At 41.5% G+C, this 11991-nt stretch overlaps 1 protein-coding gene across 1 annotated transcript; it reads right to left on the bottom strand.

Moving 5' to 3' along the window:
• Nucleotides 1–3679: 3679 nt before the first annotated feature.
• Nucleotides 3680–5352, bottom strand: LOC311288915 (uncharacterized protein). The gene is made up of 2 exons (XM_084406562.1): nt 5233–5352; nt 3680–5058 (listed from the first exon to the last, which is right to left on the bottom strand). The coding sequence occupies exons 1-2, from the start codon at nt 5288–5290 to the stop codon at nt 3746–3748; spliced, it is 1371 nt and encodes a 456-aa protein (XP_084262688.1). The 5' UTR covers nt 5291–5352; the 3' UTR covers nt 3680–3745.
• Nucleotides 5353–11991: the final 6639 nt, after the last annotated feature.

Below are 11991 nucleotides of genomic sequence, written 5' to 3'. Positions count from 1 at the left end.
TACTTTTATCATCGCACCTTATATATCTGCAGACCACTACAGCAAAATGCCATAACATGCCCTTACAAGCGGCGTTCATTTATGCAGCATCCCTGATGTCCAAATGAAATTGGAGGCTATTGATTTTTACTAGCTCAAATTCCCATTTCACAAATTTTTTCATTCACTTAGACTGTAGGAGAGTGTTTGAAATACATATATTCCACCCACACTGGGGACATCGAGATCCAGAATAACAGAAGAGGATGGTTTTAAATTAAGTCCACAAATTCAGCGAGCTGATAAAAACTTTTTGTTTTATTTAGAAATTACTCAAAATTCATTTGCTCATTACTTTTGCTGCTTTAGATATTTTTCAGTCCTCCAAATTTTCCAGTCTTCCTATCAGATTTTCCATAAAATTATTTACATTTATTATATTTTGACATTTATAATATTTTTATTAATTCAAAATAGTATAAAAAAAAAACATTAAAAAACATATTTTAGATTATTTCAAGTGGCTATATGTAAGAATGTTCATGTATTGATAGTTTTTTTTTTCATTACCAATGTGAACAGCTTGTAATGAAACCTAAAAAACGAGACCTTCCCCGACATCCTGAAAGCCTGTTTTACTTCTAAGCGAAAAAAAAAAAAAAAAAACTGTTGTGATAATATCATCGAGGGATTGAATCACGTTCAGTCTCTTTTATGTGTGCACAAGAGCGACCACAAGCCCTAAGTTGATGTCTGCAGTTCACTTAACAGCCACTAGTGCAAATAACAAGGGTTTCCAAATTCAATATATAGCCCCTTTAATAAACTTGATTTTATAATATTTTTCTTTAATTAATTAACTCTTTCCCCGCTATTGATAATTTTTTTTCCGCCATTTATTACTCAATCCTTACCTGCCATTGACACTTTTTTTTTTTTTTTTTTTTTAGCAGTCAATTTTCAAATAGTAGTGGGTGCTGTTATACATCTTCTGAAATAGTACAGCATCTCCAGATCCAAAAACAAACAAAGAAGAAGATCTGTGTGAAACAGAAAGAGTAGATAGGATTAACCTGCTGAAAAATCCAGCATAAACCAGCATAAATTCCAGGTTGCTCTAGGCTGGTTTATGATGGATGGAGCTATAGTGCTGGTCTAGCTGGTCCACCAATACTCCTGCTTCCCATGACCAGCAAACCAGCAACCAGCTAGTCAAGTCAAGTCAAGTCATCTTCATTTATATAGCGCTTTTAACAATGTAGATTGTTTCAAAGCAGCTAGTCCCAGCATGCAAATCATCCCTTATGCTGGTGACCAGCAATGCTAGATTTGTCAGCAGGGTAAGCTAGCGGGATCATCAAATGTTCAACAGCATATAAATAAAAACGGCCACATGTTACCAAATGAAATTTCGAACCCACAAAGAGGTATACAACTGTGCAAGCTTTGGGGCTGTTTATGGCCTTGATCTATGTTTTGATCATCATTCTGAATCCGACTATTCTGGGGGCCATGCAAGTTTTGTGAATATGAGCAAAAATGCTGTTGGGGAGAGAGTTAATTAATTTTTAGCCTCTTCATATACTGTACACAAATAACTATTATTTGTCAATTGTAACCTCAAATGCTCTCATATAAAATTGTGTCTTTGTCTTTGCTTGTATGTATTTTTGTAGGATGTCCCTGCTGTTAATGTTGTTTCATTGCATTGCAGTAGGTGAAGTGAAGCCTGTAATTCTTCTGATTGGGGTATTAATGTAATTAATATATTCATACATCTGTGTGCATGATTTATTCACCCAGAATAACATTCATCCCTAATTGTGTCATAATGCTTATCCAATAATTGCCATAACTATTTTTTAAATGTCATCTGTCTTGATTTTACAAGGAAAACACACACACATGCACTTTCTCATTCACTTTACCTGAGTTGTGTATGACACACACATCCTTAAACCCATTTAATTGGCTGCAGTGGTTAGTGTTAGCTAATTGATATGACTCGTATGTCCTCATGGACTTGTACTCCTCAATACCATTTTAATGACCTTTGAAAGTTTTGCTAGAAACAACTCATTAATTTTCATAGATGGAGATCAGGAAGTGTTAATGCAGTCATGTGTCACTGCATGATTTAAAAAATGCAGTGCTGGTGCTGTTTATTCAACGATTCATTTAGACAAGTGGAATGTGTTGTCTTGAAAACATCCAAAGGCACAGAACTGCAATCGCTTTGGACTGCTCCTGCTCCAGGCTTTTAAGAAATGATTTACTTATTAACAACCTGCCTAATGGCCAGAATTTAACACTGTGTTACCTGTGTTTCTATTCTTAAGGCCAATTCACACTGCACCAGATGCGATAAATACTTTGTCGGTTCAGTGTGTTACTCCTGTCGTTGTTGGTCGGCTCTTGTTTTTCGCAGATTTAACATGCTGAATCTGCGTTTGTTGGAACTTGAAATCTCTGAAGTGATGTACTGTAATCTTGTGACTGACGCCATTGGTCGGTGTCTGTCGGGGCCTTGTGAATTGGCCTTTAAGGGGGTCATGACATGAGAAATCTAATTTTCCATGATCTTTTGACATATAAGAGGACTTTGTACCATTAAAACATCCTGCAAGTTTCATAGCTTAAAATGTCCTCATTATAAACAAAGCATTTATTTAATCAGTCTCCAAAAACAGCTCATTTTGATATTGCAGGATCTGTGATATCACACAAATACATTTACATAGTTATACATCATTGCCCCATAGGCCTCACCCACTGGCATTGTCACTTAACGGCTGACATTTGCCTGCAATGTAAGCATCACGTCAAATGCAAATAGAACCCATTATAATCACTGATGCTGTCTACATTGGATACAGTATACAATTACATGTTGTTTGACACTCCAAGCATTTGAGTCTGTTGACAACAGGACAAATGGAAGAAAGAACCTTAGTTTTGACACGTAGTTTAAACAGCTTATTTGCAACCTTGTACAGACTTCAGAAGGATCTCAGCATCGAAAACAAGTGGATGATTTTCTGTCCCGTATGACATCGGATGTTTATATGTTTGAGAGCATTTTGTATACAAGATGCATAATATGCCATTATACTGTGTAATAGAGTTCGAACTGCAAATAAACTTGACAGATGAAGCAGCCAACTATATTGGAGCTGACAGCAGCTGCATCACAAGTGATTAAAAGTAAGATTATATAAAATTAAATGTCTTCAAAATACTTACTCTTGAGTCACACACAAAAGCAAGTGAATTGTTTCGGTTTCCTATGCAATGTTAACAAATTATAATTGGCAAGCCTAAGAGGAACCACCCCTCAAAAACAGAACATTTCAAAGAGTTAAGTTGAAAATCATTTTCCACTTCATTAAAAAAAAAAAAAACAACCCTGTGACCTTGAAGTGACCCATCAAAATAAAAATCCATGTCAAGACCCCTTTAAAGCCAATCTGAAAACCATTTGTACCACCTTGACTCATTAAATTGAGGCAAATCTGCTAATTGAGATCTGTTATCACACATATCTAGAATTTATATCTTGGGATTCATTGACCTCAACTGAATGAAGACCCAACAATATACAGCAGGCCTGTGTTGTTGGGTCTTCATTCAGTGGAGGTCAACTGTGAAGGACTATTTGACAGCGAAACGGCTTGAATAAAATGAAAACAGGAACACAAACTTATGATCATCATCTTTTAATGTGCTTTGACAGTCACAAACCTCCTGTTAATATTGGCCAAACTATTCAGAATTCAGCTGAAGAACCAGACCCCCCAGCATCATCCTGGCTAAAGGTGGGATACACATAACTGGACCCCCCAGCATCATCCTGGCTAAAGGTGGGATACACATAACCAGACCCCTCAGCATCATCCTGGCTGAAGGTGGCATTCACAGAACCGGACCGATCAGTATCATCCTGGCTGGAGGTGGCATTCACAGAACCAGAACCCCCTGCATCATCCTTGCTGAAGGTGGCATTCACAGAACCAGACCCCTCAGCATCATCCTGGCTGAAGGTGGCATTCACAGAACCAGAACCCTGAGCATCATCCTGGCTGAAGGTGGCATTCACAGAACCAGACCCCTCAGCATCATCCTGGCTGAAGGTGGCATTCACAGAACCAGAACCCTGAGCATCATCCTGGCTGAAGGTGGCATTCACAGAACCAGACCCCTCAGCATCATCCTGGCTGAAGGTGGCATTCACAGAACCAGACCCCTCAGCATCATCCTGGCTGAAGGTGGCATTCACAGAACCAGACCCCTCAGCATCATCCTGGCTGAAGGTGGCATTCACAGAACCAGACCCCTCAGCATCATCCTGGCTGAAGGTGGCATTCACAGAACCAGACCCCTCAGCATCATCCTGGCTGAAGGTGGCATTCACAGAACCAGACCCCTCAGCATCATCCTGGCTGAAGGTGGCATTCACAGAACCAGAACCCTCAGCATCATCCTGGCTGAAGGTGGCATTCACAGAACCAGAACCCGGAGCATCATCCTGGCTGAAGGTGGCATTCACAGAACCAGACCCCTCAGCATCATCCTGGCTGAAGGTGGCATTCACAGAACCAGAACCCTCAGCATCATCCTGGCTGAAGGTGGCATTCACAGAACCAGAACCCTCAGCATCATCCTGGCTGAAGGTGGCATTCACAGAACCAGAACCCTGAGCATCATCCTGGCTGAAGGTGGCATTCACAGAACCGGAACCCTCAGCATCATCCTGGCTGAAGGTGGCATTCACAGAACCAGAACCCTGAGCATCATCCTGGCTGAAGGTGACATTCACAGAACCGGAACCCTCAGCATCATCCTGGCTGAAGGTGGCATTCACAGAACCAGAACCCTGAGCATCATCCTGGCTGAAGGTGACATTCACAGAACCGGAACCCTCAGCATCATCCTGGCTGAAGGTGGCATTCACAGAACCAGAACCCTGAGCATCATCCTGGCTGAAGGTGGCAGCCACATAACCAGACCCCTCAGCAGCATCCTGGCTGAAAGTGTACTGCAGATAGACCGAGTTAGAACTGGATGCACCAACTTGATTGTCTATAGAAAAGGAGAGAAAGAAAGTTTTTGCTAATAACAAAATAACCAAGTAGAGCACATTAGATAAAAAAAAGAAAAAAAGAAATCCAAGGATCCATCTTTACCTGCAGAGCCAAAAACTGAGAAAAAAAATACATACAAGTATATTTACTACAAGCAAAATAAATAACTCACCATGCCATACCAATTGAAGATAAAGAACCACCAAAACAGTAATTTTGCTCAAACCCATTCTGTAACAGAAAGTGAGACACCAAGAAAACCAATGTAAGCATACAAATAAAGTTTCAACACAACCAGGTCTTTTAAAGCCAAACAGAAATCTGTACCACCTGGATGACTCGTTAACTCATTATTGGGGCGGATCTGCTAATTAATGAGATCAATGATTAATTAATCAATTAGCATAACAGCTGATGTTATATCCCATAGAACTAAAGTTTTAATGTCTATCTCTTGTGATTGACCTTCAATGAATGAAGGCCCAACACACACTCTTACTTAGGCCTGGATTCACAGACAGGGTTTAGAATAAGCCAGGATTAAGCCTTAGTTTAATTAGGAAATTTAATAGGGAAATCCCCCCTTAGGTGATTCTTATGGATTTTTTCTTCCAAAAAAGTATTACATTTATCTCACCTAAATGTTTGGGCTCATTGCATTTTTACAATGGGGTAATATTGTTGTTAAGAATTTACACAACACAAGAAAGCTTGATTTAATTCTTTTTTCTTTTTTTTTATTAAAATGAAAAAAGTAGCACACATAAATACAATAGAATAAAGATACAAATAAAGAGCAATAAAGAGAAATGTTTTTTAATAGGTCTAATGCTATAGCATTCAGAAACACAGAAAATGAATCAAGTAATCAAATGGAAAATAACACTGGGTAGTATTTTAGTCTTGACTAAATTAAATTAATAGGCTATTAATCCTGATTCCTCAAACTTAAAGCTATCTTTTGTTGTTTTGACAACAAAATTAATGACAGACATGGCTGCCGTCACTTTAAAAGCTAGTGCACGGATCATGTGTTCATTATACACATTTTATGCTTATTAAAAACATAACCGACTGTGTTTAGAAGATACTCACGAAGACCAAAATTCACACAATTTTGCATGTTAAAGCAATATAAGTCGCGAAAAAGAACTTTTGTTACTAGCGTGCTGTTTTTCAGGCGGCTTTTATATGTAGCTATATGCACACATAGAAACCATATCTCAGAGAGTGTGCGAGCACTGAACTAGATTAATGGTGAGTAAACTAGATTAATGTTGGTCAAACTATTCCTTCAAACTGCTTCTGCAAGACAGCAGGGCTCCTTAATCATTATGAATATCGCAGTATCTGCAAAATATAATTTCCTATCATAGTCTTCAAAGAAATTAAACTGGGAAGAATCAATGTTCACTGACCTTCACAGCTGAAGATTTGTTGGGCCAAACCTGACCTCAAAAGGCAGGTTGTTATCCACATGACAAGCCATTACAAACTAATCTAAGTGGCTGTAAAATCTTAGCAAATCTAAAAGCAAGATGAAGTTAACAAAAACCAACAAAGCAACCCATTCCAATAGACATAACATTTTACTTTGTTACACAGAATCTTGAATCATGTTAAGTTAAATAGACAGGGGCCAAAACAGAACCGGACCCCTCAGCAATGTCCTGGCTGAAGGTGGCGTTGACAGAACGGGACCCCTCAGCATTGTCCTGGCTGAAGGTGGCGTTGACAAAACCGGACCCCTCAGCATTGTCCTGGCTGAAGGTGGCGTTGACAGAACGGGACCCCTCAGCATTGTCCTGGCTGAAGGTGGCGTTGACAGAACGGGACCCCTCAGCATTGTCCTGGCTGAAGGTGGCGTTGACAGAACGGGACCCCTCAGTATTGTCCTGGCTGAAGGTGGCGTTGACAGAACAGGACCCCTCAGCATTGTCCTGGCTGAAGGTGGCGTATAAAGAACTGGACCCCTCAGCATTGTCCTGGCTGAAGGTGCTGTTGACAGAACAGGACCCCTCAGCATTGTCCTGGCTGAAGGTGGCGTACAAAGAACTGGACCCCTCAGCATTGTCCTGGCTGAAGGTGCCGTTGACAGAACGGGACCCCTCAGTATTGTCCTGGCTGAAGGTGGCGTTGACAGAACCGGACCCCTCAGCATTGTCCTGCCTGAAGGTGGCATTGACAGAACGGGACCCCTCAGCATTGTCCTGGCTGAAGGTGGCGTTGACAGAACCGGACCCCTCAGCATTGTCCTGGCTGAAGGTGGCGTTGACAGAACGTGACCCCTCAGCATTGTCCTGGCTGAAGGTGGCGTTGACAAAACCGGACCCCTCAGCATTGTCCTGGCTGAAGGTGGCGTTGACAGAACGGGACCCCTCAGCATTGTCCTGGCTGAAGGTGGCGTTGACAGAACGGGACCCCTCAGCATTGTCCTGGCTGAAGGTGGCGTTGACAGAACGGGACCCCTCAGTATTGTCCTGGCTGAAGGTGGCGTTGACAGAACAGGACCCCTCAGCATTGTCCTGGCTGAAGGTGGCGTATAAAGAACTGGACCCCTCAGCATTGTCCTGGCTGAAGGTGCTGTTGACAGAACAGGACCCCTCAGCATTGTCCTGGCTGAAGGTGGCGTACAAAGAACTGGACCCCTCAGCATTGTCCTGGCTGAAGGTGCCGTTGACAGAACGGGACCCCTCAGTATTGTCCTGGCTGAAGGTGGCGTTGACAGAACCGGACCCCTCAGCATTGTCCTGCCTGAAGGTGGCATTGACAGAACGGGACCCCTCAGCATTGTCCTGGCTGAAGGTGGCGTATAAAGAACTGGACCCCTCAGCATTGTCCTGGCTGAAGGTGCTGTTGACAGAACAGGACCCCTCAGCATTGTCCTGGCTGAAGGTGGCGTACAAAGAACTGGACCCCTCAGCATTGTCCTGGCTGAAGGTGCCGTTGACAGAACGGGACCCCTCAGCATTGTCCTGGCTGAAGGTAGTGTTAACAGAACCGGACCCCTCAGCATTTTCCTGGCTGAAGGTGGCGTACAAAGAACTGGACCCTTCAACATCATCCCAGCTGAAAGTAACCTGCAAACTGTACAGCGTTAGAACTGGATACACCGACTTGATAGTCTGCAAAGGGGGAGAGCTAATATCACATTTTTTTGTTGCTAATATCAGAAATAGCAATAACCATGTAAAGGGTGATTGTATAAACTCATATTATTTAGGACAAGAGCATGTTAGATTAAGAAACAGAAAAAAGTCTACAGACTTTTTTTTCTCCAACATCACTCTAAGGATCCATCTTAGGATCTAAGGATCCATCTTCAACTGTGGAGCTGAATACTGAGAAACACAATGCCATTTAAAAAAAAAAAAAAACAGACAAGGAAACAAACCCTGAGCTAACTCAATACTACTAATGATGATGTGGATGATGTGGCCAAGATGTGGCGCCCCCTAATTGTACAACTGACTACGCCACCCCTTGAGCTTAGCTGGTTAGTGCAAGTGTCAGAGCAAGGGGAACTCTGCCCCAATAAAATGTACAAACACAGGTTCGTAGAAAAGTATAAAAATACAATCTTTATTAATAAATAGTTGAAGGTGTTGGTTGGCCTGAAAGAAAACAAAGAATAAATCAAACAAATAAATATAACTAGAAGTCACCAGGCCATCAGCATGGGAGCCAGTAGAGCGGTTTGAGAAAGCAATGGAAGCTTTAGCGTAAGTTCTGCCTGGAAAACTCAATTGTTGCATCACTTATTACCTTCTCATCTATCCAATCATGTTCTAATACTAGAAGTATAAAGGACCTGTACTTACACTTGTCTGAGTTCGCAGATGCTGAACGCTTCCACTCACCACCATCCACCCCACCACCACCAAGATGTTTTTTCCCTCCATCTTCTCTATCACCGCAGGATGGTCCCTTCCCCTCCAACCTCCCCACCACCACCAGGATGGTCCCTTCCAATACCTCACGGGGGGTCGGCTGCGCCCCTGCCTTCATCTTCAGGCAGGAAATGCTGAATCCGTACCCTCGGATCGCGAGTTACGGACGGGGCCTTCGCCAAATACTTTATTGCATATATTGCTTGCTGGATCACTAATAAATGCATGCTTGTTTCAAATATCTATTTTCCCGAGTCTTTCTGGTAGAACTAAGAGAAGGCTAAGTTATCACTACTACTCACTACTACTAGTTGATAACTCAAACTGAGCTACTAACCATACAAGCTAAAGTTTCAAACCAACCAGATCTTTTAAAGATGCTTTGTGGCTTTTAATTCATGTTGATTAGCTCTGGCTCTGGAATAAACTGGCCATCCGTCCAGGTTGTTTCAATAGATGATTAGCTTTGAGGTCAACTGCATCCCAATGTACTCCAAAAACTGACAAACTGTTTATGTTCCACCCCAACTTCCTGTAAGAAAACCGGAATTAAAACTGTGCTTATCAAGCACTTCATGTGGTCTTTATCCAAACCAACAGAAGAACAAATGAGAAAAGGCATGAAAGACCTTCCTAAAGACAGTCCGATTACAACATGCTTGAATTTAAAATGTCTGGAGGTCTGGCACTAACAAGCATCCAAGCAGCTGTCACTGTCTTTCTGTGCAGTTATCACAGCGTTTCACTGATCTAGGTCAAGGCTGCTGGCAGAACTACAGGAGAAATTGAGCCAAATTTTTCATTTAAACAGAAAGATTCTGATTACGAAGCCTAGTTTGTTTCATGTGCCAGACGTTTTCTAATTTTGTCAATTTGTGAAATGCCAGTGCGTCTGTGCTAATGAAAAGCAAACCATCAAAGATGCTGTATGTGTGAACCACTTGGCATCACAATGTACACATTAAACCTCTTTTGTACTGAGATTAGTTTTATCATTAACTTCTGTTCATTTTAATTAGATTCTTCCATTCCTTTACATTTAACTTTTTTTGCAGTTTAATTCAATTAACTCAATCTTTTCAAATGTTAGCTTTTAATTTGAATTCTGTTCTTTGCATGTGCCAACTCGGATGTGTCATTTCCTCCATCAAAAGAGCTCTGTGAGGATACACTGTAAGAATAAATTATTTAAATATATGTATGGAAGAGTGCAGCAGTAATCTGACATCAGCAGAAATTACGTAGAGGCTGCCCAAGGTCAGTCACACAAATGTGTGTTTTTTTTTTTTTTTTAAATGTCATTCTAACATACCCATCACCCATTCGGTACTCTATTCTGCACATTCATCTCAGTGTTCCAGCGTCCTGTCAAGGCTTCTGGAGTGTGGGCCACGTTTCCCCTGCCAAACGTCTGGGCTTGCCCTGGGCTCTTTCTCTTCCACTTTCCCTCAGTTCTTCTACTATTCCTTCAGAAAGATCCAGTCTGTCTAGATTAAAGACGGTGTGAAATTGATGCTTGGATGCTTTCAAAGGGCTTCTGCTTTATCTTATTTTCTGTAAAGCCTCAAACCTCACTTTGCACCCTTATCAGTACTTCCCTGAATAATCTTTGATGGCACTACCATATTTATTTATTTTTTTGTCCTAAAATAAAATATCCAGTATATCCGTAAATGCTGAGATGATCATCTCTTACAGACGTTCTGACTGCAGCTGCATAATAACTGTTTTTATAACTGTATTTTTATTTTGCATGTGTAACCGGAATGAGGAAACTGTGCCTTTACTTTGACAGGTGAGGTGATAGGGCAGATGAAGTTTCGGTAAAGCAGCGTTTGTTCTTGTTTTTCCTCTGACGAATGAACGTGTGGTTTGTTCTCCTACACTGGCGCGTTGAAAGAACTGCAGTTGCGTAATTGCTGGCTTTTGACATTCTTCTTTCAGATGAATACAATCAGAGTTATATTATTTATTTTATTTATAGTTTATTTGGTAGGGACAGATACAGAGAACACAGATTATCTTCTCGAAGCAATCCCATGTCAGTATCATAGTGTCTATAGCCAAGGCTAATTCGCAACACCTGTCCCTAGAATGTCCTGGCTCTGCCAAGCTTTATAATGTCAGTGAATGGTTGTTTCTGTTTTGAAGTCCATCATGAAGTGCATCCATCCATGATAAAAGTCCTCCACAAGGCTCATGGGGGTTAATAAAAGCCTTCTGAAGTTAAGCGATGCGTTCGTGTAAGAAAAATATCCATATTTAAAACTTTATCGACTAAAATAACTAGCTTCCGGCAGACCGCCATATGCATCGATTTACGGTGGAAGAGTGACCCTTGACCTGACGCTTGACGTAATGACGAATGCGGAAGCACAGAGGATAGATCAAAACAAAACCAGTCACTAATTAGAAGTCTAAAACGACAAATTTGAAAGAGAAATGTCGGAGGAGCTTGAGTTTGTTGCCCAGCCTTGTTTGTTTGAACCGTGAGAGGCGTCTAAACGATACTCCTACATCCTACGTCATACATGCGTCACAAGTTACTCTTGTGGCGCAAGTCGACTTGCGTAGTATGCTTACGGTCGTCTGCCGGAAGCTAGTTATTTTAGTCGATAAAGTTTTAAATATGGATATTATTCTTACACGAATGCATCGCTTCGCTTCAGAATTCCTTTATTAAAGTAACAACATGTAGTTTTTCAACCTTCATAATATATTTCCAAGACCCTTGTGATGGTACATCGACTTACAATAGGTTGAATGACACGTCTGCCAGAGCCTGACGGGGTCTGTATCGCTTTTACTGGCACTATGTAACTTCGGGGTGCGGGTAGTAACCAGAGCTCAAAAAGAACTACAAAATTCGACTGCTTTACGGCATACGTCACTTCGCCCACCACTTCCTCAAATTCGGCCGTGACAGGCCAACCAGCGCGTTTGTTTTCGTGCGTCTGTTTTCGTCATGGCTGAAGCAGCAGCGAAACGTAAGAAGTCCAAGGTTTTGTCGGAGTAGAGTCGGAAGAGGAAAAGGGAGAGTG

The sequence above is a fragment of the Rutilus rutilus genome (assembly GCF_951802725.1).
Source record: "Rutilus rutilus genome assembly, chromosome: 1".
In the NCBI taxonomy this organism is placed as follows: Eukaryota; Metazoa; Chordata; class Actinopteri; order Cypriniformes; family Leuciscidae; genus Rutilus; species Rutilus rutilus.
Note: the sequence above shows the minus strand (reverse complement) of the source record. Positions and strands in the feature narration are given on the sequence as shown.